This window comes from Venturia canescens, chromosome 2 (assembly GCF_019457755.1).
Source record: "Venturia canescens isolate UGA chromosome 2, ASM1945775v1, whole genome shotgun sequence".
Classification (NCBI taxonomy): Eukaryota; Metazoa; Arthropoda; class Insecta; order Hymenoptera; family Ichneumonidae; genus Venturia; species Venturia canescens.
In genome coordinates, this window is record NC_057422.1 from 19,801,094 (window position 1) to 19,826,942 (window position 25,849).

The 25,849-nt window shown below is 35.8% G+C and overlaps 3 protein-coding genes across 4 annotated transcripts in view; 2 read left to right on the plus strand and 1 right to left on the minus strand.

Annotated features, from left to right (window-relative positions):
- Positions 1–8,824, plus strand: part of Cht10 (Chitinase 10) — a 31,633-nt gene extending 22,809 nt beyond the window's left edge. The window contains exons 21-27 of the mRNA XM_043411946.1: positions 820–1,005; positions 1,952–2,237; positions 3,659–4,026; positions 4,174–4,692; positions 4,916–5,380; positions 6,380–6,505; positions 7,839–8,824. Of these exons, the coding sequence (XP_043267881.1) occupies positions 820–1,005; positions 1,952–2,237; positions 3,659–4,026; positions 4,174–4,692; positions 4,916–5,380; positions 6,380–6,505; positions 7,839–7,997 (2,109 nt within the window). The 3' untranslated portion in view covers positions 7,998–8,824. The remainder of the gene's footprint in view (positions 1–819; positions 1,006–1,951; positions 2,238–3,658; positions 4,027–4,173; positions 4,693–4,915; positions 5,381–6,379; positions 6,506–7,838) is intronic.
- A 938-nt stretch (positions 8,825–9,762) lies between these two features.
- On the plus strand, positions 9,763–21,759 carry LOC122407052 (solute carrier family 2, facilitated glucose transporter member 1-like). 2 transcript variants are annotated; one of them, XM_043413018.1, is made up of 8 exons: positions 9,763–9,896; positions 16,992–17,062; positions 18,630–18,758; positions 18,831–19,104; positions 19,485–19,775; positions 20,240–20,646; positions 20,812–21,083; positions 21,288–21,759. In XM_043413018.1, the coding sequence occupies exons 1-8, from the start codon at positions 9,881–9,883 to the stop codon at positions 21,385–21,387; spliced, it is 1,560 nt and encodes a 519-aa protein (XP_043268953.1). In that variant the 5' UTR covers positions 9,763–9,880; the 3' UTR covers positions 21,388–21,759. The 2 variants fall into 2 exon arrangements, with proteins under 2 accessions (XP_043268953.1, XP_043268954.1); XM_043413019.1 differs by lacking the exon at positions 9,763–9,896 and adding an exon at positions 16,724–16,881.
- LOC122407054 (solute carrier family 25 member 35-like) lies at positions 21,438–25,487 on the minus strand. The gene is made up of 5 exons (XM_043413022.1): positions 25,350–25,487; positions 23,379–23,760; positions 22,887–23,105; positions 22,270–22,384; positions 21,438–22,146 (listed from the first exon to the last, which is right to left on the minus strand). The coding sequence occupies exons 1-5, from the start codon at positions 25,388–25,390 to the stop codon at positions 21,953–21,955; spliced, it is 951 nt and encodes a 316-aa protein (XP_043268957.1). The 5' UTR covers positions 25,391–25,487; the 3' UTR covers positions 21,438–21,952.
- Between the last annotated feature and the right edge of the window lie 362 nt (positions 25,488–25,849).

Below are 25,849 nucleotides of genomic sequence, written 5' to 3' on the forward strand. Positions count from 1 at the left end.
TCATTTAAAAAAAAAACTAAATGACGAGCCATTAGAAAAAACAGTTTGCAACTTTCAATTTTCATCGTTTTTCTATCTACATTGAAATTAAATAATTTCGACAACTTTGCTGGAAAGTATCGAGAAAGTACAGACTTATACACAATATCTTACAAAATTTCCAAAAATTGAAGCGGTTAGACGATTTTTTGAAAAACTCATATTTTCGTCAAATTCAATAAATCATAAAATTTAAACCGCTCAACCGATATTCCCCAAACTCAATACCAACCTTCTTATTATGATAGTCCATTTATAAAAAAAAAATGATTAATAAATCTTAAAATTTTCGAAAGTTAGAGCGTCAATACCCTTTTTATGAAAATTTCAAAACGTCGTAGGATTCGTAATTTTTTACAAATTCTGACAAAATTATCAGAGAATGAAGAGCTTGTATAGATTAATATCTGTGCAAAACGGTAGCCCTGTATTTCAAACCGTTTCTGAGTTATAAGCGTTTTAATTTTGCAGTGCCATAACACACACACACACACACACACACACACACACACACACACACACACACACACACACACACACACACACACACACACACACACACACACACACACACACACACACACACACACACACACACACACACACACACACACACACACACACACACACACACACACACACACACACACACACACACACACACACACACACACACACACACACACACACACACACACACACACACACACACACACATCCGGAGATTTTTTCTAGATATGATAACATTGAACCTTATTATTCTGGTTCATTATCCAATAGAACTTCTCCATTCGTTATTGGATCGAGAAAGGTGCGTCTCCGAAAAAGCTGGTCATGGGTGTTCCACTTTACGGACAATCGTTCAGTCTCGCTGAGAGAAGTCAACAAGGCTTGAACGCTCCAACATATGGCGGCGGGGAAGCTGGCGAAGCAACGAGAGCGCGTGGATTTTTGTCCTATTACGAAGTTCGTATAATTATACGTAAATCTGGTTATACACTCGTGCATGATATTCGAAGAGAAACGATATAGAAAGGGCAGGGTTCAATATGTCAAATAAACAAATTGTAAAACGGTTTCGAGATTTTAAATGTTGTAATATCAGATTGGAGATAAATATAAGTAATTTGAAATTCTTATTTCCGATAGACTATTTAGCAGATTACGTGTTTAACCAAATATTCCTTCTTTGAATTCGTATTTACTGGAAAACATATATTTCGATAGTATTCATTTCGAATGTAATTTCAACAGACCATACGGATGTCAAAAGTTCATATTTTCGAATTCAAAATGAAGTTGTTTTGTAGATAGCCCAGAATATAAAGTAGCAAAAAATCGAAAGTGATTTTTTCGAGCCTATAAAACTGAGATATGCGGAATAGCGATAGCTCGAAAAGGCGAAAGTCAAAATGGCAATGTTTAAAATTGGGGATCACCGCAGTCTGAGTAAGCGAGTAAGACGCGTGTATTTTGAGCTCCGTTGCATTTATTTATTTTGATCTCTCGACTTTCTAACGTTTCGCCGTTTTGAACGTTCGACTTTTTTTGGCATTTTAGTATTTCGAGCTCAGTAATATTTTGTCTTTCGTTATTATACTTTCGAAACTGTGAATATTCACAGTATTTCTGATTGTAGTCATTTATGAATCGAAAGAGTGACCAGTCGAATTTTCGGAAAGACGATATTTCAGTCCTCGTTCTATGGGCGGTCGTCACATTTTATTTTCGATGTAAACGTGCTTCGAACTTTCAAGTTTCTTCTTTATTTATTTTCGCCATTCGAAGCTCTAGTCGAATTGATCTTTCTCCATACTGTCATTCGAAATTTATAAACTCGAGATTTTACCTGTTCGAAATTTGAGTCACTCCATCATTTTATCCCCACCCCTTTTTTGTTCTTTCATCTCAGATTTGTGAAAGAACTTTGATGCACGGTTGGACGGTGGTGCAAGATGCCGAAAGACGAATGGGCCCGTACGCTTACAAGGGCGACCAATGGGTCAGTTTCGACGACGCTGAACAAGTGAAACTAAAAGCTGAATTCATCAAAAAAATGGGTCTCGGTGGTGGAATGGTTTGGGCATTGGATCTCGATGATTTCAAAAACTATTGCGGTTGCGAGCCGCATCCTCTGCTCAGAACTTTGAACAGAGTATTGAGAAATTATCCGGCAGGTCCTACTTGTCGGGTCACCGGTAAGCGCCGAAAATTCATTTAAGGATATTTGGTACAGGCGATACAATGTTGCCATGCTAAACGATGCTAAAAACATAAAAAAATTCAAAATGATCAGAATTTTATAAAATTTGGTGAACATATTCTTTAGTGCCAAATTTGACAATACAAATTTTTTAAGATTTTTCTTCTACACAGTTATCGAGTAATTGATCACTAAAGTTCACGTGTATAAGCATAGCGTTTCATTCCGGGCATAAGAAATCTGCTTTAATGCGTAATTACTCGATAACTAAACAGAAGAAAATTTTGAAAAAATTTGTGTTTTCGCACTTGATGTTGAAGAACATTATCACCAAATTTGATCAATTTCTAATTATTTCGACTTTTGTATCATTCACCCTTAAGGATATTTGGTACAGGCTTACAATGTTGCCATGCTAAACCATGCTAAAAACATAAAAAATTTCAAAATGATCAGAATTTTATGAAATTTGGTGAACATATTCTTTAGTGCCAAATTTAAGGAGTTTCGGTACAGGCGATACAATGTTGCCATGCTAATCCATGCTAAAAAAATTAAAAAATTCAAAAAGTTCAAAATTTTATAAAATTTGGTGAACATATTCTTTAGTGCCAAATTTGACGACACAAATTTTTTAAGATTTTTCTTCTACACAGTTATCGAGTAATTGATCACTAAAGTTTACGTGTATAAGCATAGCGTTTCCATATATATAGGTATACATTCCGGGCATGAGAAATCTGCTTTAATGCGTAATTACTCGATAACTAAGTAGAAGAAAATTTTGAAAAAATTTGAGTTTTCGCACTTGATGTTGAAGAACATTATCACCAAATTTCATCAATTTCTTAATATTTTGACTTCTGTACTGAAACTCCTTAACAATACAAATTTTTTAAGATTTTTCTTCTGTACAGTTACCAAGTAATTGATTACTAAAGTTCACGTGTATAAGCATAGCGTTTCCATATATATAAGTATACATTCCAGGCATAAGAAATCTGCTTTAATGCGTAATTACTCGATAACTAAGCAGAAGAAAATTTTGAAAAAAATAGTGTTTTCGTACTTGATGTTGAAGAAAATTATCACCAAATTTGATCAATTTCTTATCAATTTGACGAACGTAGCCACCCTCCTTAAAACTCGCCTCATTTGCAAAAAGTCTGACCCCCTATAGAATGACTCGCGCCCGGTTTCTAGGAATCAAGAAATGTCTCAGCATCTTTGAAAATCTTTGAAAATCTTTGAACACAATCGAGCACGAATGAGCGACGAAAAAATAATACTTTGGTCACGCTGTTGAGCCTGGAATACTTTGTATACGAAAGCAACGCCTGTTTGAGATAATTTAATATTGGCAAAATTACGAGGAATAATATAAATGACAAATGAATGATTTTTCTGCTGTCATAGAGAAAATCTCGGGCGGAATTTTGCCGGAAACAACAACGCACTATCCGTGGCATGAAACAACGGAAAGCGTAAACAAAATCACGACTCCCGGAACATCGTACTTGCCTCCGATAACGACAACGCAAATAATCGATTCTATCGACACGATCGAAGTGACGTCGGGTGGTGCTCCACCTGCGAAACCCTCGAGCGGTGAATGCGACGGAAGAATGTTCCGACCTCACGAACACGATTGCTCGAAATATACAATTTGCAATTTCGGCGAACTGCTTGTGCAAACCTGTCCCAGCGGTCTCCACTGGAACGAGGATAGGTGCGATTGGCCGGAAAATGCAAAGTGCAAAATTTCGACGAATCAAATTGGAGAGGTATATAAACACGCGTCGAAGAATCGAAGATAAACATTCGGAGGCTCGGAATCTCGGAACTTTTTTCATTGCCGAGTCTTGACGTTTCGCAATCCGAAGCGACCCTACGAAATCACTCATTTTTTTTTTTTTTTTTTTTTCTTTCAGACCAATTCCATACCACACGAAACACAGAGACCGGAAATACCGGTTCACACAGAGCTTCCAACTGTCGAAGAGACGACATCCGGTCACGTTGATCACGTTGGCTTGATCGATTCATCGAGTCGACCCGAAAGCACGAAGGTCGTTTGTTACTTCACAAACTGGGCAGTTTATCGGCCCGGAAAAGGAAAGTATACGCCAGAAAACATTGATCCGAGTTTGTGTACGCACATAGTCTACGGGTTTGCGGTCCTCGACGGCAACGATTTGGTGATGAAACCGCACGACACCGGGGCCGATATCGATAACGATTTTTACGGAAAAATCGCTGCGTACAGAGCTAAAGGAATCAAAGTTCTCATTGCGATCGGCGGATGGAACGATTCAGCGGGGGACAAGTACAGTCGTTTAGTTAACAATCAAAGTGCCAGGAAAAAGTTCATCAAACACGCTCTTGCATTCATTGAGAAATATGGTTTTGACGGACTTGATCTCGACTGGGAGTATCCCGTCTGCTGGCAGGTAATTTCGCCTACGAACAATCTCTCTTGCGTCTCTTTCGAAACGTTTTTTTCAATTCCACAGAGCCATTTCGTCATGAAAAATATCGATTACACGTCACTCCGGCATACAACGTTTTCTTCGTTATCGAAAAACAAAGAAAACCTTTTTTTTCTTCTCTAATTATTTCGAAATGCTTTTCCTCGTTTTCGGCAATAAATTCAATTGCTCGTTCCCATTCCAGGTTGAATGTGAACGTGGCCCATCTTCGGACAAGCAAGCGTACGCTACGTTTGTGAAGGAATTGAGTAGGGAATTAAAGCCAAGAAAGATGCTCCTTTCGGCTGCCGTCTCGCCGAGCAAGCGCGTCATCGACCACGGTTACGACGTGCCCACCCTCGGAAAATATCTTGACTGGATCGCCGTAATGACCTATGACTTCCACGGCAATTGGGAAAGAAAGACTGGCCACGTTGCTCCGCTGAATTACTATCCAGGCGACGAGTACGATTATTTCAACGCCAATTTCTCCATGAGGTATTGGATCCAAAAGGGAGCACCGGCTTCGCGGCTTGTTATGGGAATTCCATTTTACGGACAAAGCTTTACACTCTCCAGCACTTGGAACCCGGGTCTTCAATCTCCAACCTCCGGCCCAGGGGAGGCTGGAAAATTCACCAGATCCGCTGGTTTCCTCGCATTTTACGAGGTACTTCCAACTCTGCCTAACATTCACATTCATTTCAATCTAATTTAAGGAGGGGGGATCGCGACGATACAACGTTGCGATGCTAAACCATGTTAAGTACGTTAAACATTTCAAAATGACAAGAATTTAATAAAATTTTGTGAACATATTCTTTAGTGCCAAATATGACGATACAATTTTTTTTTTTATTTCTCTTCTGTACAGTTATCGAGTAATTGATCACTAAATTTCACGTGTATAAGCATAGCGTTTCGTTCCGGGCATAAGAAATCTGCTTTAATGCGTAATTACTCGATAACTAAGCAGAAGAAAATTTTGAAAAAAATTGTCTCTTCGCACTTGATGTTGAAGAACATTATCACTAAATTTGATCAATTTCTTATCGTTTTGACGAATGTAGCCACCCTTCTTAAAAATATATGAGACAATATGAATTTTTTAAGATTTTTTTACCGCATAGCTGTCGAGTAATCGAACACTAAATTTCACGTGTATAATCATAGAGTTAGCATATATACAGTTATACATCTCGTGCTCAATTATTCGATAACCATGTGGTAAAAAAATTTGGAAAAAATTGTATTTGTATACTTGATGCCAAAGAATGTTATGACCAAATTTTATCAAATTCTGATTATTTTTATTTTGTGATCCACCCTCCTTAATGCCTTCTTTCATTTCAAGAAAAATATTTTTTTTTCCTTCATTATTATGATTATTCAGTGAATCGACCGGCAATTTTTCCGACACTACCATCGTAAGGAAGTGGAAAAATGATAAATCTTTATCACTCGTGATTCACTAACTGCTATTCAACTCATTCTCTCGCGAAACGAGCGGATCACATATTTTTTAAAATTCGGCACAAAAGAATCCCCAATTCAATTGTGCTGCTGGTTTTTGGAAAAAATAACGGCAAAGTTTCATTTCGGAAACACAATAATTAGCTATTCAGTATATGCAAAAAATAATGAACTGTGATGATGTTTTTGTTCATAGATATGTGACAAAGTGAAAAATGAAGGATACACGGTAACGAAGGATCCGCAACGTCGTATCGGGCCTTATGCCATGCGTGATAGGCAATGGGTCAGCTACGACGATGTAACAAACGTGTTCAAAAAGGTAAAAGAATGATACTAATGCTCACACCGAATACAGAATTTTATCGACCCAACAGAATTTTTCTTACATCAACTAATTTTCGTGATGAAAATTTAATTCGTCAACCCAGACGAACATGTGGGTGATCCTAACATTTAAGGGCAGGACATTTATCCGGTGGAAAAAAGGTCCAATTTTAAGAATTTTTTTATACACTGCGGGTAATAGCAAATCAATTCTATTAAGGAAGTTGAGGCTGTACAGTCATTTTTTTTACCCAAAAGTGATGACCTGTACCTTTCAAAAGTTAGGCCAGTTTACAGTTTGGCAATGTTGCATACACTTTAAAGAAATGTTGGGGAAAAAAAGACGAAAAACTGGTGAAAGCTCAGTCGAAAACACGAACGGTGACGATCCTAGCCTCAAAAAACTGTACGGAAAACAGATTATTATTAATATAATCTCAGCAAATCTCCTAATAAATCTGAAAAAAATTGTCATTATTCGGCAAGCCTTGCTCATGTTGCCCAAAAAATTTCATATTTTTAGCATCATTTTTAACGGAGATATCACTGAATGTGTCTTGACTTCAATAAGATCACATGTTATTTGGCCCAAATTGTTATTGATTTTTCTCAGCAACGACGCTCCTAAACTGTCTGAAAATTTAGCTGATTTTTTTTACACTTCACTTTATAAGATGCAATCGGTTTAAAAGCGGTGACATCATATATAAACAATATTTCTGGAATTCTTAAAACCTGAACTCCAGAAAACTTCAAAAAAAGTTGTCCATCGATGAACAGTATAAATCGAAATCTACTCGACTGATCTTTTGAAATATGGCATGGTGCAAAAATTGGAAAAAAAGCTCGTAGACGATACCTGGCCAGTTGTGTAAGGAAGTGGCCAAATTTCGAAAGAATCGGTCGAGTAGATTTTGATTTATACTGTTTACCGATGGACAACTTTTTGCCGATGTGCCTCTGCTACCATCGAGTTAATTATTTATATCCGAGTTTTAAAAATTCAGTAAATCTTGTTCATATACAGTATTGTGATGTCACAATGAATAGAATCGTGTAAAAAAATTCTCAAAATTTTTTTCACCAAATTGACGTTACCCCGAGCTTAACTCGTCGGTTAAAAGAAGAATTCTCTTTCGATTTCTCTCAAAACATCGCTGAATCCGCTGAACAAATTTGATCTATTCGCTATACAATTGATTGATCGAACAAAAAAGTTTATTCAACCTGCAAACTCGTTTAATGCAATTCAATTGAGACGACAATCTATAAAATCGACGTCAAATCATTGAATCAAAAATAATATTCATCATTCAAACAATTTCCAGGGCGAATTCATCCACGAACTTGGCCTCGCAGGTGCAATGGCTTGGGCATTGGATTTAGACGATTTCAATGACAATTGCGGATGCGGAAAGTATCCGCTTCTGAAAGCATTGAACCACGGGGTTCGGGGAGAGCAAATTTTCTCAAAAGATTGCACATAGTCGACAGGATTGTCGAGTTTCTGTAGCGCATCAAACTTCCTACCAATTTGCCACATAGTTTTATATAACCGTAAGATTTAACGATAATCGCGTAATTTTTCAAGAATTACGATAATGGATAAGAATAAAATGGCGAAAAGTCTTATACTGTCGAAAAATGAGACTCTTCCGGATGACGCGATTGTAGAATTTTCGAATCACCAAATATTATCACATCTTCCTTAGGAAAAATGAATTTCTGTCTACAAAAAAAATGACGCTGAAGTTTGCAACGTTCGGGTCCAACGAAATGAACGAAAAAAACATTCTTAATTCGCCAATATTTTATTTCACGAAGTATCGGTGGAGAATGAAAAACTACGAATTGCAAATTCGGCTGGGAACGAAATTGGAGAATCGTTTTCGTTCGTTTCGTTGCAAACTTCAGCGTCGTAAAAAAAAAGACATTTTTTATTACTGTGAATACTGAAAATATCTTTCGTTCCACATTCTTACGATGCTTCTATGATTGAGGAATGCGGAAGATATATTCTCGCTTTTAAAAGCGATATTAAAAAAAATATTGAATTTTGAGAAGATAGTATCGACGAGAATCGCTTTCGTACAAGCCACCATCGGTTCACCGTTGCTAAATCGATGATCATTAATTTGACACGTCCGTTTGTATTCAGGCGAAATGATTTTTCATGAGTTTCGGTTTGACGTCGTCGCGTCATCTGCGAAGACTCGATTTACGATATAATTAGTGTCAGCGTTGAGATAATACTCGTCTATTTCTGTATTTCATTCATTGAGTTGAAATAAAATAAATGAAAAGTAACGTTGAACGAGGCTCGCTAGGATTAGTTCTCATTTATTTCCTGTGTCGTTATGCAACCGGCACTCTGCGCAAAACTTTTATCGAATCGAGGCTCCAGCTGAGGGAGTGAAGGTCCAGCTGAAAGGGACGAAGAATATCGGATTCAATTTCAGACGATGATGGAATCGCAACGAATTTACATCACGCAAATTCACGAAAGATTCACTTTTAGCGTCGAACAATAAGCAGTCTGTCTCTCAAACAAACAACCAATTCATCAAGAGTTATGGATTTTCGGTTTAAGATTATTAAATAATCCAATCACGTGACCTCAAGCCTCTCTGCCTCTCTGACGAAGCTTGAGATACTTTACCGCGAAATATTTCTCTCAAAATTCCATCACAACATTGATTTCTCATAATTTTGAAGAGGTGATTTTCAAAATTTTCGAGACTAGCCAGTCTGCAAAACGAACATGGTTCCATTCGATTTTTACAAACACACTAAAATTTTGACCAAAACGGCAATTTCACAATTTCTAGACAATCTAAAAATATTTAAAGCACCTTCTGGGAAAGTAGGATTCAGCTTTTTTTATTGGACTGATCGACGTATTTTCATCGAGATTGAAAAAACAACGGAAAAATTGAAAACTTTACATTTTCGAATAATATTGTGATAAACTTACATTCGTCCAAACGAAAAATGAACAAACGACCGGAGCAAACAAAAGTGCCGAGTTTTTTCGAGGAAAACTCCCGATTCCCATCCGAGTCTCTTCATAAATTTGCACAAAAAAAAATGATAAAAAAAAACAACTAAAAAAACAATACCAGTGGTCAATCAACAATTTGCTGTAATTCGTTAGATGGAAAAACATAATCCTCGTGGGGTAAAAGGCTGTGTATAGAGTGGGGTCAACATAAACGAAGAATGCGAGCTATCACAGCAGCGATAAAAAAGAATAAAGCATTCAGTTCACATCGGAGCACGAACGGGGAACGACGTTATTTTCTTAATCCCGCGGATCGCTACACCGGCCTGGAAAACTTGATCGATAAATTGACGAGAAACTAGAATCGTTATGGACTTGACGAAAGGTAACTTGAAGAATATTTAAGCATTTTTAAAGAACTTCGCTTTACTATTTCAAAGCTCGTCAAACACGAATTCGATGCACATTCCAATCAGTTTGTATTAGATTCAGAATTAATTGGATCGCGATTCTACTTTGTTTTTTTCGAACTTTCAGAATTGCATTATTTTGTTAGGAATCTATATCATTTGCCATAAACAACTTTGTCAAATAGAAACAACAAAGAAACAAGATGCACGATGCTCAAAGCTTACTCTATGAGGTGCTATACTTTTCATTTTGGCTTCCTCCTCGTAGAGGAAGCTTTAAGCATTGTTCTAAAAGCTTGAGAAAGCAATTTGTTACTTTTAATATTTTTTTAAATAAAATTTTAACTTATCTATCGACTTTTAACTTTTCCAAATTAATTTCCAAAAATTGAAGCGGATTTTTCGAAAAACTCATATTTTCGTAAAATCCCCAAAATCATAAAATTTAAACCGCTCAACCGATATTTCCCAAATTCAATACCAACCTTCCTATTATGATAATCTATTTATAAAAAAAAAATTATTAATAAATCTTAATTCCCGGAAGTTAGAGCGCGACACCCTTTTTTTAAAAATTTCAAAACGTCGTAGGATTCGTATTTTTTTTCAAATTCTGACAAAATTATCAGAGAATGAAGAGCTTGTTCAGATTAACATCCATGCAAAACGGTAGTCCTGTATCTCAAATCGTTTTCGAGTTATAAGCGTTTGAATTTTGCAGTGCCATAACATACACAAACACACACACCCACACACACACACCCGGGGACATTTTTTCCAGATATGATTTTTCGATGTTTTGGGACATTTTGAGCACATTGACATTGAAAACTGGAAAAAAAAACAATTTTGATCGTCACATGGCTTCCTCTATGAGGAAGCAAAAAAATAATTTGCTGTTATTCGCTAGAAGAAAAAATGAAGTTGTCAAATGAATTCAATTAATTTGTGACTAAGAATAATAATAACTTTGATACTGCGGGTCAATTTGAAGACTGAAATTCGTTTATTGATTAGAAACAGCGAATAGTAAACGTGTTTTTGGTAAAGCTTGGTACGATGAAGTGAAAAAATGAGTTTTCGAAAAAAAAAAAAAAAAAAAAACAATTGAATTTCGAAAATTCTGTCACTGTAGACTCGAATTATTATGCATTAAAATTAATTGTATTTACTACTGAGAACTGCAATAAAGGCGACGCGTCGACGATATCGAGTTTGGGGAAACGGGAGAAAAGTAAAGTAAGCGTGAATTATTGTGGGAATCCGTTGATAAGGGCCGTTTGCGAAAATACGATCGTCGTACCGATCAGCGAATTGCTCAATAAATATCTCGAATATAAACACGCATATACGTCATCAGTGGATGTTACGTTGAAGAATGTACATAAAATTTATCTGACGATTAATACGCGTCATCGGAAAAGTTAGAGGCAAAAGTTACAAAAGTACAAATTGACGCGAGCTTTCAATAAAATCGATCTCAAACTTCAAACAGCGTTTCTTAAAGTTGACAGCACACGAAAAAAAATGTTCGAATGGGTATAATTTTGAAAAACGATTTTTTCGTGACAGTCCTCGGTGTATTGAATCCATTCGACGAACAAAAACTCGTCAATACGAAATCGTGTACGTACTACGAGAATTTAATGTCTTTATCGTTCGCGTTCGTATCTATTCGGTAATTAGGACATCAACCTTATCGATAAAAAAGAAAACTTGGATCGATGGATATCGCTCTTCGAAAGTGCAGGCACATCATGCGTGTAGAGATCAATTCCGACAACTTCATGAATTCGGTTAAAAAATAAACTTCGTAAAAAAAATGTGAAAAAATTGTAAAAAAACATTATAAAAAAATGAACTTTCCTAATTACCGCGGTCAAAATAAATGGCCCGAAATTGTCATAAATATACATAAAAATCTTTGAAAAACCGTGGCTTTCGAGTATAAGTGCGCGTCGCGTCTTGCCTTGAAATCTTCCTCAATAAATAAATTTTTTCCAGCCCAGTGCTCAGGGTCATGACTGCCGCATCGTTGCGAAACCATCCAGTAGAAATGATGACTTTCATTACCTCCAGCAAACCGATTCAATACAATAAGTCACGTAATTTGAACGTAGTATCAGTCTAAACACCGATAACCAATAGAATGTACTCAAATGACCTCCCCACTTTTGACTTTGTGGAGCTTTCTATCCGATAACACACGATTGCCCTTTGGCTAATCTGTAAATATTTTCACGGTATCGCTGCAATAAGTCGTAAGTTAAATGAACAGCATCCAGCAGCAACACAAAAGAAAATCAATGTGTTATTGAGGAACAGGGAAGATTTTTCGAACTGCATTCGTAACCCTTTTTCACGATTTCATCACTCTACTCACGAGCTGAAGTCTTCAGATGGGTGGGAAAGAGCGCAATTTATTGGAGTCAGACCTACATTCGGTAATATAATAAAAATGATGCTGAAGTTTGCAACGTTGGAGTCCAACGAAATGATCTAAGAAAAAGCCTCCAATAATTCGAGTAATTCTTCAATTTCGTTCCCTGTCGAATTTGCAATTCGTAGTTTTTCAACCTGCACCGATACTTGGTAAAATAAACAAATTGGTCAATTACAAATGTTTTTTTTCCTTCATTTCGTTGGACTCCAACGTTGCAGACTTCAGCGTCGTTAAGGAAGTTATTGAGGCTGTACAGTCATTTTTTTTACCCAAAAGTTATGACCTGTACCTTTCAAAAGTTAGGCCAATTTACAGTACGTTTGGCAATGTTGCATACAGTTTAAAGAAAAGTTGGGGAAAAAAAGACGAAAAACTGGTGAAAGCTCAATCGAAAACACGAACGGTGACGATCCTAGCCTCAAAAAACTGCACGGGAAACAGATTATTATTAATATAATCTCAGCAAATCTCCTAATAAATCTGAAAAAAAATTGACATTATTCGGCAAGCCTTGCTCATGTTGCCCAAAAAATTTCATATTTTTAGCATCATTTTTAACGGAGATATCACTGAATGTGTCTTGACTTCCATAAGATTACATATTATTTGGCCCAAATTGTTATTGATTTTTCTCAGCAACGACGCTCCTAAACTGTCTGAAAATTTAACTGATTTTTTTTTTACACTTCACTTTATAAGATGCAATCGGTTTAAAAGCGATGACATCATTTTCATTCTAATGCCTCAACTTCCTTAAAGAGTTTCGGTACAGGCGATACAATGTTGCCATGCTAATCCATGCTAAAAAAATTAAAAAATTCAAAAAGTTCAGAATTTTATAAAATTTGGTGAACATATTCTTTAGTGCCAAATTTGACGACACAAATTTTTTAAGATTTTTCTTCTACACAGTTATCGAGTAATTGATCACTAAAGTTGACGTGTATAAGCATAGCGTTTCCATATATATAGGTATACATTCCGGGCATGAGAAATCTGCTTTAATGTGTAATTACTCGATAACTAAGTAGAAGAAAATTTTGAAAAAATTTGAGTTTTCGCACTTGATGTTGAAGAACATTATCACCAAATTTGATCAATTTCTTAATATTTTGACTTCTGTACCGAAACTCCTTAATAAAAACAGTTGTTGCGAAAGCTTCCTCTAAAGTACAGCGTATTTTCTTTTTCTCCTCGCGACCTCAGCTTTCAGCCATGAGTTTATTTCCGTTAACAATAATTTACAATTCAAATTTTCTGTCGATGACACAATTGTACGCTGAGTACGCGCACGTTGAGTACTCTACTGCATACTAATCAAAATAGAGTGCGAAATTTTCAAGACGCACTTGAGCCAAAAGTTTAACGCACCGATTTAAGGTATTCCCTAGCGGATTTTGTGACCAGCTTTCTGGTCGTTATTTTTGTACAAAAGTTGACCAGTCATTTGTAGTCGGACTGACAATGAGCTGGACATTGGGCATTCACGTCGGTCGTTCCGACCAAGAAATCGTAGTGGAAACTCGAGAATTCCAACTCTGATGACGAATAACGGGTCTACTTTTAATACAAAAGCGAACTAGCTCAATTCCGACCACAAAAAACTGGTCACAAAATCCGCTAGGGTTGATAGTAGATTTATTGCATTACAGCACATCTTATTAACATGTAAAAATATAAAAAACAATAGTTTTGCAAAACTATGAATTGATAAATCCAAATTTCTATGGAGACACATTTTCACTGAATAATTATCGGCAGTATTATGATATCCGTGGCTCCAAGTTTCGAGCATGCAGTCATTTTATAATTGGTCTGAATAGGTGACTTTTTTTCACGACGCTGAAGTTTCCAACGTTGGAGTCCAACGAAATGAACGAAAAAAAAACATTTGTAATTCACCAATTTTTTATTTCACGAATCGTTGGTGCAGCTTGAAAAACTACGAATCGGAAATTTGGCAGGGAACAAAATAGGAGAATTACTGGAATTATTGGAGAGTTTTTTTCCATCATTTCGTTGGACTCCAACGTTGCAAACTTCAGCATCATTTTTTTTCTAGTAAAATGGAGATCAAAATCAGGGCTTGCAGGGGTGAAACTGAGGTAGAAAGTAGAAGTATTATTATAATTATAAACGTAATATTATAATTGGAAAAAAATATCAACATTATTTGGTTTATATAAAGACCGTGCGCAGCATGTACCATTATGCGACCAAACCCAAAACTTCCCAAGTGCAATTTAAAACATGTGCATATGTTAATTATTAATTTTCGCCTTATTTAACGGAATAAAATGATTTTTTAATATCATGTCTCGATCGGGAAAATATTGTTGCATTTGAGGGTGCTCTGTGGCTCTAATTTTTGTGGTTCCTAATTTTTTTTTCTTTTTTTTTATTTTTTTATTAAATTTGAGGCGGTCTTCCGGTGGATTTTTAAACATGTTTGTATTATCGGATTAGTTCGAAACTTTTTCCACGAGTGGATCGTTGGGTACGCAGCAAATTGCGGCACGGCAGGGTGCTAGAAAGGGTTCATCCAAGTCTTTACGTCAAAACTGTGAAGTATTGGGCAAAAAACGTACACGAAAAATATTGAACGAGAAGATATTATACAACACAATAATTTAGCTTTCCGATACTGAAACAATTTAGTCCATCTTTGGTCAATAGTAATGACGCTGAAGTTTCCAACGTTGAAGTCCAACAAAATGATCGAAAAAAACTCTCCAATAATTCCAGTAATTCTCCCATTTTGTTCCCTGCCAAATTTGCGATTCGTAGTTTTTCAAGCTGCACCAACGATTCGTGAAATAAAAAATCGGTGAATTACAAACGTTTTTTCGTTCATTTCGTTGGACTTCAACGTTGGAAACTTCAGCGTCGTGATTCCTTACATTTTTTTCCATCCGTGAGATAGTTTTTATCAGGAATTTAGAAATATTCAGTGTATAAATTATTGAATAGAAATGTGGTGATGTTGAATTCTCCGTAAGCTCCCGTAGAAATTTTACGATTTTTTTGACATTTTAATTCTTCATTAAATGGTCGATAACCTGACCTGAAATTTCGCCAATCTATTCGGATGCAGTTGTACTTTGCTGTAAATTAAAATCAATTTTTTGTAGAGATTTCGGGTTCGTGAAAGAAATACCTTAAAAAACTTCAAAATCATTTTTACATTACTCGTATTCTAGAATATTTACGCCAAATTGCAAAAAAATCTGTCAAAGAATACCCCGTTTCATCGCCCCCTTAAAGACGGAATTTCAATTTTTCTTACTTTTAAAAAAAGTCTCATTTTGGGCCAAATATAAGGACCGCATAATCAAAACTGGGGGCTACAGATATCGTAATATTCCTGAAATTATCTGGCATTTTTAATCGAATTTATCGAGCCCCGTCTCATTTGGTCCTCAACTGATCCTCTGAGAATCGACCTTGTAGAATTTTTGAACTTAATCATTTCACTGTTGCAACTAATTTCGTTCATTAATCAAAAAAACTTTTTTATTAATAACTTCTGAAGGAAACTATAATTAAAAAATAAATGTGATGGGTTTGTAGATATGAGGGTCAATTGAGTTACTAAATCAGACGTGGCGCTATAAAATCGGTAAAAAATACAGATCATTCTTTCAAAAATACCAGTGAAAATGTTTCATCATGGAAATTTGTATTTATCAGTTGATGGTCTTGCAAATACTATCGGATTTAATATTTTTTCACCTTAATAAAATATACTTTAATGCATATCCACTAACAATACATTTAATCGGTACGTACTATGTGTTAAACTTGGTCTAAAAGCGTTTTAGAAATTTAGCACTTATATATAGCTATGCAGTACAGTATACATATATATATAGTTATAAATACAAGTTGATCGTATAATACCATCTTTATTCGTACCACTATTTTATTATTTAAGAAATCGATGAAAATTGCAGTAATCCTCTTCAACGGTCCGAAAAAAGGTTCATTTTTATATTTAAACGCACACGTAAAAATATTCGGGCGAATAGTCTACTTTAACCAAAAACTGTATGTACAAAAAAACAACGTGCTGTTCAACGATGCATCGGTATATGATAAAATACACTGCTCTTTAGACTAGATTATATATTTCATGCCCGCACGCGTGAATACTAATATATGACGAAAAAAAACCAGCTACAACAAAGGATGAAAATGTCATCTGCGACATTCGAATTGTATATATAATTTTTTTTGTTTTTGCCTAGCTCTTTTGTCGTGGCCTGGTATATAAACATGAAACATGAAATTGCGCGCACTTTGGCCAAACCACCTCCATACACTTGACACGTTAAGTTGGACTGTCGGTCGGGCATGCGCCTCGAAAAAAGAGAAAATGACGAAAAACGCATCTGACCGAACAGACCACATCATAGAATACTTGCATGCTGCGTATATATGTGACCAATCTGTCACTCGTTAATTAATGCAATACTGTGATAGTTAGGATAAATTAATATAAAACGAAATGGTTTCAGGTACATTTTATAAAAGTTTTTGTGCATGAGTTTATTTTTTAATTTCGAAACTGTATATCGTTCGACGACCAAAAATGATTTTCTACACTGTCTTTTTTACGTCCTTCTAGACTCCGAGGCCGCTTCGTTGTGCCTTGAAAATTCTAAAATCGAACCCGTTGCAACCGAAACAAAAAAACATGTGAGTTTATCTACTTATCTATCTTTTCCTTTCGATTACAGGTTATCCACAATTGCATGATCATGAATTGAAAAAATATCTTTCGTGTCGTACACGCTTTGTTCTAAATGACATCGTATCTTTCGGAATTGATATCGACTTCCCATTTCCGTTGCAAAACACATAAAGCAACGAACGAGATGTCAATATTTCTCAGTATTAGTCAAAGTATTCATCTCCTCTTATATTATACCTTCTCATTATTCCGTCCTTGCTATCAAGGATTGAATATATGAGCTACAGGAAATAAAACAATGATTCCACGTTTTGTGGATTAAAAATAATTGAAAACTTTTGCATTTCCCATCATCAATAACTCTTTAATTTATATGCTATAACGTAAATTTTTTTCATTATAGTCTTTCTCAAAATTTGTTATTAGTACTCGAAAGAATTCAATGAACCATCGAGGAGTGAGGTTATATTAAAAATACTTTTGGTCTTCAAATCTTCACATATATATTTGTCACGAAAATGAATGTTGAAAAAAAATGCAATTAATTAAAAAACGTCATTATATTGAACAAAGAACTTGTATAGAATAATTTTTGATTGCGATCATTATTCTAAAATTTGTCATTCTTCTAAAATATGATTTGAAAATTTGGGCAATATAATTCACACAAAATCACATACTGATTTATTTTTTCAATTGTTCCTGACTAAACTCTAATTACACTTTGTTCGTACTAGGAGATTAAATACTCAATTGAGGATGACACAAATCAACTATTAAAGCCTACTGCAAATATCGTATACATAATGATATTTTATCAATGTAACTGAAAATTGTGTCATATACAAATGTCTGTTTTACTATCAGACATTGACTATAGGAGTCATAAACAGCTAAGAAGTTATATTTCAGTGTTTATGCTTTTATCTCCGCTAATTCAATTTTCTTCAATGGGCTCAATTGGTAGGACAGACACTGTTGAGTCAAGAAATTCAACGCATTAGAAAATCCACACAATTGATTCAAGTTGATCAAACTGTTTATACAGCTATGGATTTTTCAATTGGTCATTTCTTCGGCTGTGAACATCGGTTATTTGATTTTATCATATTCTTTGTTATTGCATTATGTTCATAAGATCAAATGATTGGGTCATTAATTTAATACATTTAGTGATTTAATTTCTTACTCATTTGCTAATACTAATTGAAATTTCTACTATGCATTGTATAGTGATTATAATGACAATTAATCATGATAATAGAGGTACAAAAATCCACTGAACCTGTCTAGTATTATTTAAATATCAGTATACAGAGTCGTCCATTGGATCAGAGACATTTTATTTCGACTCTTCCCTCTGTATTACTTTATACCAATGAAGATTTGTCAGAAATTGAACTGTACAATGTGTTCGCGTTCTCGTATAAAAGAGCATAGCGAGAATTGCACTGGTTTCTCCTCTAATAATTGGTAACAGGCTACTTCTTTGGCGCTTGATATACGTAAATTTTTCATAAGAATAATTCTCACGAAACTTAAATAATATCTTTTTGTTGAATTAAAACATAGGAATTTCCTGATGAATCAACGGATCCAGGAGGATGGACCCCGCTACTCGTACTTTGTGGTGCAACTGGATGTCTTGGATCTGCATTGCCCGCAGGATTTAACATAGGAGTTATTAATAATCCGGCCAATGTTTGTATTTTTCAATCATTCAATAAATTATTCAGCAGCAGTATTCAATTTAATTATTTTTTTAAATTGCAGATTATCAAAGCATTTTGTAACGACAGTATAGAAGAACGTTATGATGCAACTGTGACAACAAAACAGATGGAGACAATATGGTCAGCTGTTGTATCTATTTTTCTTATTGGTGGAGTTTCTGGGTCCCTCATGGCAGGCTTTCTTGCTGATAAATTTGGCAGACGAGGAGCTCTTGCAGTGGGACATACATGTGGGATTATCGGAGCCATTATGTTTTTTGTTGTGCCAGCTTTGAATTCAATCGAGCTACTTATGTTAGGACGTCTCATGGTCGGTGAGTCTGGCAATTTTGCTAAGATATAAAATATTTTCAGATCCAGGATTATGGAATTTGCATAGATCGAAAAAATCGGATCTAAATTCCTTTTTCCTTCTTTTACAAAGCACGAAATTTAGTTGCAGTACTTGGCTATGATACTGACTCAGCTTTTTTTTGTAATTAAAAAACTCAAACTGCAGGAAAAATGAATAATTTCTACCATTGAAAATAATAATTAACTTCAATACCATGAAAATTTTCTAATTTTTCTCTGACTGTTCAGTTCTCAATCCATCAAAAGAGACTCGGTAGAAATTTGTGAAAACAAATTTCATCGTCGACGTAGTTTCCAATTTCGAATTCATTCATCAACAAATAGAATTTTTTTTATGCAGGTCTTTCCGGCGGCCTTGCAACGAGTTTACTGCCAATGTACATGACCGAAATTGCACCGTTGAAGCAGCGAGGGGCGGTAGGTGTTCTCTGTCAACTTGGAATAACTTGTGGGGTTTTTTTCGGCCAAGTAGCAAGTCTTGACACTGTATTGGGAAAACCAGATACTTGGCATATCATGTTGGCATCGTTCGCTCCTCTGTGTGCTATCGCTCTCGTCCTTTTACTATTTTTGCCTGAAAGTCCGAAGTATCTTTACATCATAAGAGGACAGGAAACGAAAGCTCTTGAAGGTTTGTCAATTTTTTACTACCTCGATTTTTATAAACAAATTGGCTAGGCTTAATTTTTATTTATTTATTCGAATTGTATTTCATTTTAAGGCGATACGCCACATTGACGGTCCAAATCATTTTAATTTTCCTCATTTCCAATGAAAAATATAAATTTACATCACTAATCATGCGATTAATCTTGATAACGAGTTACCTGGCTCTCGAAATCGCGAATTCTCAATATCTCTATGACCAAAGTTGTTCAGCGGCTTTTACCATTCTTTAGTCCCATTTTTTTCATGAAACGACAATAATTTGAGAATGTTTTCATCATTGATTTCAATTTTTATTACATAATTTTAAATACGGACACTGCGAGAAAACGCAAGAAAAAAAAAAGAATTTTATGCACGTCATTACAAACGTATTGAAAATGTACGCTTGCAGCACACGAATGCCGAATAATTTTTCTAGCATTTCAGAGCTCACTCGACTACGGAATCAAGACATATCAGTTCTTGGGAAAGAAGTACGTTCGCTCCAAGAAGAATCAGCGATGCGTTCGACAATGGAAAATTGGACAATTGGTCGTCTTCTCAAAGATCCGACACTGAGATTATCAGTACTGCTCATATGTTGTTTACAATTTGGCCAACAGCTCAGTGGCATCAATGCCGTATTTTATTACTCGAACGACATATTTCTCAAAGCTGGCTTGAGCACAGTCGGCGCGCAATATGCGACCCTAGGAACCGGCCTCATTAACATCGGGATGGCCGTTATTTCCGTTAGGATTATGTCGCTTTTTGGTCGGAGAACGCTTTTCCTTACCAGCTGTTACACAAGCATGGGGTGTCTTGTTTTCCTCACAATCGCTATCAATCTAATTGTGAGCATTTTCTCATTCAACGTTTCCTTTTAAGAACTTACAATAAATAGTTTTAAAAAATTCTGATTTAATGCTGGAGCGATTTTATGAATCCGACTCCAATATTTATAAAGACAAAGGTTTCAAGAGCTTTAATAATAAGTTTGCTGATTTTCTTTGTTACAGCACACAGCTTCTTTCATGCCTTGGTTGTGCGTGATTGCCGTACTCGCTTATGTAATGTTTTATGGAATTGGACTTGGTCCGATACCGTATTTCATCGGGTCGGAGTTGTGCGACGTTGGTCCGAGACCAGCTGCTATGGCACTAGGCAGCGTTTTTAATTGGGGCGGAAATTTCATCGTCGGTATGATGTTCTCGTCCATTCAAGGTGTTCTCGGTGCCTACACCTTTCTCATATTCGTAACGTGTATATTACTCATGACATTTTTCGTAAGGTAAGTCCGTTTATTTTAATTAACTCGTGTAATTTTTTTTGGTATTTCTCGAACCTTTTTCAACATTAACTATTCCAAAATCTCATACAAAACAGTTTTTGAAACACAATTTATTCTTCCAATTGAACAAAAATATAATTAAATAGATAAAAAAATAAAAATAAAAAAAAGTACAATGAACTGACTTAAAATTTGGACTTTCAGAGTATATTTGCCGGAAACGCGAGGACGAACAACTCTGGAAGTTGTGTCAACGATGAGCCAAGGATTCAAGTCCCGACCAAACAATGTGTTCAACGCCTGAACTTTCAATGAAAACGGATAAACGTGATTGATGCGGAAATAAAAAAAAGGTTGACAGCACCAAGCACTATTTATAAGCGCCTTCGAGGAAAAAACGTGATACAGAGTTTTTATACAATATTTTTTTTCGTACAATCCAGCGCACGAATTCCAAGTGCCTTCGAACAATAGGAAAATCGATAATAACGAAAAAAATGAGTATATTTTAAATCGTTTTCCGTGTACGATTTGAGGGAAAATCGAAGGGAAACTGCGCTTCCTGACAACTTCAGTCCTGAAGTCGAACATGTTTCGCGTACTTATAAATTATATACACAATACAGGTGCTAATGGCAAGGAGAGGAGGAATCATTAATAAATGTACAAAGAGAAATCATAATAAGTAAAAAATAATACATCGAAGTAGATCATAATCCAACTAAACTAATATACAAATAGTATTTGAATTCAACAAATGTCGACGCGTGCGGCGAGATAATTTTTTCTTTGCCGACAGTGGAGCTATTTGTGTTGATGTTCTCATCTAGCAGCCCGATTGAATTATTTTCTATAAAATCATTTTCGACTCACCTCCATAGTCTCATAGTTAATTGATTAATTTCATCGTAAAAAACTAAGCATAATACGGTGTGTGGTGCTATCCTTATCCACGTCGGAAATACTCCTTTGTAAAGACCCATCACACCTTCCGTTCTACCGATTTTTATCAAAGCGTCAATAACGCCACGATATAGCAGTCCTCGCCCGTTCGCGTCGGTCCCTATGAATATTTTTGCCATAATGAATGGATCGAATGAATTTATTGAAATCGCAGAATCTGTGCATTATCGAAGGGTTGATAAAATGATGGGAATATCCGATAAAATTAAATAAGAAAAATTACCTTGATTGTACAATCTCGTTGCGACGACGTCGAATGGCTGCATCACAACAGCAACGCAATTTCCGGCCATCAAAGCTGCCATGAATGTTTGTGTGGTCGGTTGATCTGGAAACGCCTGCAAGATACATTAAAATCTTTATTTTGTTATATTTAACTTTGTTCTTGCGTGTTATGTAAAGCGAATGTTTACTCGCTTTTCCAACCGACTGCAGGAGTATTCGAATACTTTTAGATTCATTTCGTTTCCTTGTAGCGTCAATATTTATACAATAGTTATTTTCAATCGAAATAATAGGAATCGATTGACCAGAATCGATTTGTTTGTTATTTAAAATTCTCCATGACCGAAATCTTCGACATAATCTTAAATATTAAGTCACATTTTTGTAAACGAGTGAAAATTGTAATAAAATGCTTTAAGCTATCCGAAAGCTAGTTCGTGCCGATTGAAACCAATACGCAAAGTGTTCGATCGATGTCAAGACGCGTTACACGTTGATGTCTACATATCCAAAGCAATCGGAAATTCTAGGGAGTAAAAAAGAAAATCGACACGAAAACGTGGATTTAAACATTCGCCAATTTCTCCATTCCGCTTTCGCATTGAATGAACTTACGTTGATAGATTTGAGCCAGTCAGATGCCAACGAAAAGGTGGTTAATTGGGTTGAACCACCGACAAATAAGCGTGGTATGGCCGCTTGCCACCCTCGAAATAACGCTACGATACCGCCCTCTTTCCATAACCCACGAAAAGCTGCAATCGTTCCGGTATGTTTGTGTTGAAAACCCACAGAAATAGCTTCGGCTGATTGAGCTTGGAGTTGAGTCTTTACCTGAAATTCGTACTTCCATTATGTAGAATTCCAAATAAAATATTACAACAGGAATAAAAAATCAATCATTGAATAATAAACAATAAAGTTCCAATTTTTAATGAAAATTAATTGTATTTTGTATCGATTAAATAGCAAATATCAAAATTCGTTTGCAGCTCCGCACATTCCATAGTTTAACCCCCTTAAAAATAATAATAATAATAATATTTGTCATGAAGGAATTGACGGAATTGAATTGCCAATGAATACGTGCACGATTTTCATTTTTACCATGTAAAGAGGACTTCCCAAAACGGCACCGACACTTCCGGCTGTTCCGCTAACCAATGCGGTTTTCAGAATATCAGTTTCACCCTTAGAATTGAGGGTCAACTCATAATTTCTCGCCATATGAAAGCCGCCGAGACGAATGCCGTTGAGAACAACTTGGAAAGCGAGCGCTGGCACGAGACCTGCCTGAAGAGCTAAAATTCCCTCGTGCTTCGCTATCATGTACGCCGCGTGCAACGTGTTCTTATACATTTTCTGATAAGTACCACGAGCCGCCAGTTCACCTTGCAGCTGCAATCTTATCTTGACGACATCGGATGGGTTTGTAAAAAATCCAGCTCCCGCTGCAGCCAAACCACCTATTACAAATTCCGAGCCGGGCCTGCGAAATATATATAGACGTTTCATTATTATTCTGATTATATACCGGATGTCCGACGAACCGCCCATGTAAACTTCAAATCATAGCCGGATCCACAGTTCGACGTGTCAAACGAAGGCCATCTCCATCGGATTGCTGTTATTCGATTGATAACTCGCATTCTCTCTGTCTTATCAGTGATCATCGAACAAAGTAACGTGTTGCCGAAACGGTCAAGGTCGAACACGTAACTATTTATGGGTCATTCCACCAATCGTGGAATTAATTTGTGCCGGAGGGTTTTAATTACGAGTATCGCTCATTGCTTTTCAAAAGTACGTGTCACCGTGAGCTTTCATGATTTTTTTCAAATTTTTCGGTCGAGCCGTTTCGATGTTAAAGACTAGGTTAGAAAATTTGCAATTGTCGACTTTTTTTTTGGAAAAATGGAACCTCTGAATAATTTTTTGAAATATTAAACGTAGTGATTTTTATTTAAAAAAGTCTCAGATTTTCGATAAAAATATTTTCAATATTTTCCGGTATGAGGAAAATCCCGAAAAAAGCGATTATAACTTTAAAATCGCTTTTTCTCCTAATTTATCATTTTTGAAATCATTAAAAATATTTTTTTCGAAAAGTTCAGGCTTTTTTACAAAGGAGCAGTACTATTTTATTTTGGGATTCTTTGAAAATCAAATATTATAAAACAATTAAGTTGAAAATTGAGTTATGAATTATTGGTGCGTGTCGTGCTGCCGCAACGGTCGTCGCGTCATTTATAGGTTGAAATTCAAAGAATTCTTTGAGTCAGAATAAACCTGCGAAAATGTTCGTGTTACATATTTTTTTACATCAGCGGTTAGGAGTAAACAAACGACGATGGAAAAATACTGCTGAAACTTTTTTCCGAAGAATTTTAAAAAGTATGATCCAAATGTAATAATTAACAACTTCATAAAAAGAACGCCTTCGTTTATATTTACATTTTTCAAAGTGCAATCTGCTGTCGGGTCATGAAGACGCATGTTAAAAATATGAAGTGATTCGTCGTATAATACCATGTCACGATATATATTATATTGACACAAAAATTGTTGTCATTCGTTCTGAGACCAAAGATCGATATAGTACGAAGTTGGTTATTGGAGCAAACACACTTGCGAACACGGAAATGGACTTTGGTGCAATTGTTATTTGTGCTAATGGACACAACAATAATAAAATAATATTAACCTCTATAAAAAAAATACTTTGAATACACAACACGATGTTATATACACGATATAGAAGAAAATTTTCTGCATTAGTGACACAAAATATATCCACCGGTTTTATATCGATGGAAAACATGCTGAAGCAAAAACAGAAAAAAATATTGCGTCAGTTCACACAAGTGTCGAGCTGTAATTTGAAAATATATGTACTAAAAAAAAGGTTCCCGGTATTTGATTCACCGCCGTTTTGGGTCATCTGTTTTTATGCTGTTGCGTAACCGCGCGTAATGGAAGTGCATAAGTTTTTATATGGAGAATAAACACGGAGGAAACACAGAAAAATTGATTGTTAAGTACATATAAATACGATTGAATTCGATATTTTTTTCTTACAGTGTTTTCCTGCTGCTCTCAGTCTTCTTTGGGCTGCTCATTCTTCCCGTATGTATAACGTTACACACGTGCTCCGTCGGAAGAACCGCCGTATGCAATGAAAAAATATATTATGTTGCTCTCTCTCTCTCTCTCTAGTGTCAGCTGACGCAGCAGCAGGGAGAGTATACGTAAGAACTAACGGTGTAACGGTGTAGAGAATATATCACCTTATTATTATGAGTGAAATGAGTATATAGTGACGATCACTGTGCAGCGATAATAACATGTTTATACATATGTCCGTATTCCGAATGACGCTTTTTTTTTCTCAATATACGAGGTTTGTTATTTAAACTGTAGAATTTTGAACGGCGACCGATATGTATAACGCGTTGGAGAACCGTCCGTGGAATAAACGTTTTACCAATCGTTGAAACGCCTGATGAAATCTCTCTTTACTGTGAGTTGAAATAACCAAGTTTCGTGATAAGACGGAAAGGAGTGCGCAGGGGCTATAT

What these genes read in the sequence shown, in the direction of transcription:
- LOC122407052 (XM_043413018.1), top strand. An exon ending in CAACCGAAACAAAAAAACAT is followed by an intron (nt 17,063 to 18,629) that starts GTGAGTTTATCT and finishes ATTAAAACATAG; the next exon opens with GAATTTCCTGATGAATCAAC. An exon ending in TTATTAATAATCCGGCCAAT is followed by an intron (nt 18,759 to 18,830) that starts GTTTGTATTTTT and finishes TTTAAATTGCAG; the next exon opens with ATTATCAAAGCATTTTGTAA.
- LOC122407054 (XM_043413022.1), bottom strand. Translation starts at nt 25,390, where the DNA reads ATGAGCAGCCCAAAGAAGACTGAGAGCAGCAGGAAAACACT. An exon ending in GAGAGCAGCAGGAAAACACT is followed by an intron (nt 23,761 to 25,349) that starts GTAAGAAAAAAA and finishes TATATTTCGCAG; the next exon opens with GCCCGGCTCGGAATTTGTAA. An exon ending in AACGAGATTGTACAATCAAG is followed by an intron (nt 22,147 to 22,269) that starts GTAATTTTTCTT and finishes AAATATTCATAG; the next exon opens with GGACCGACGCGAACGGGCGA.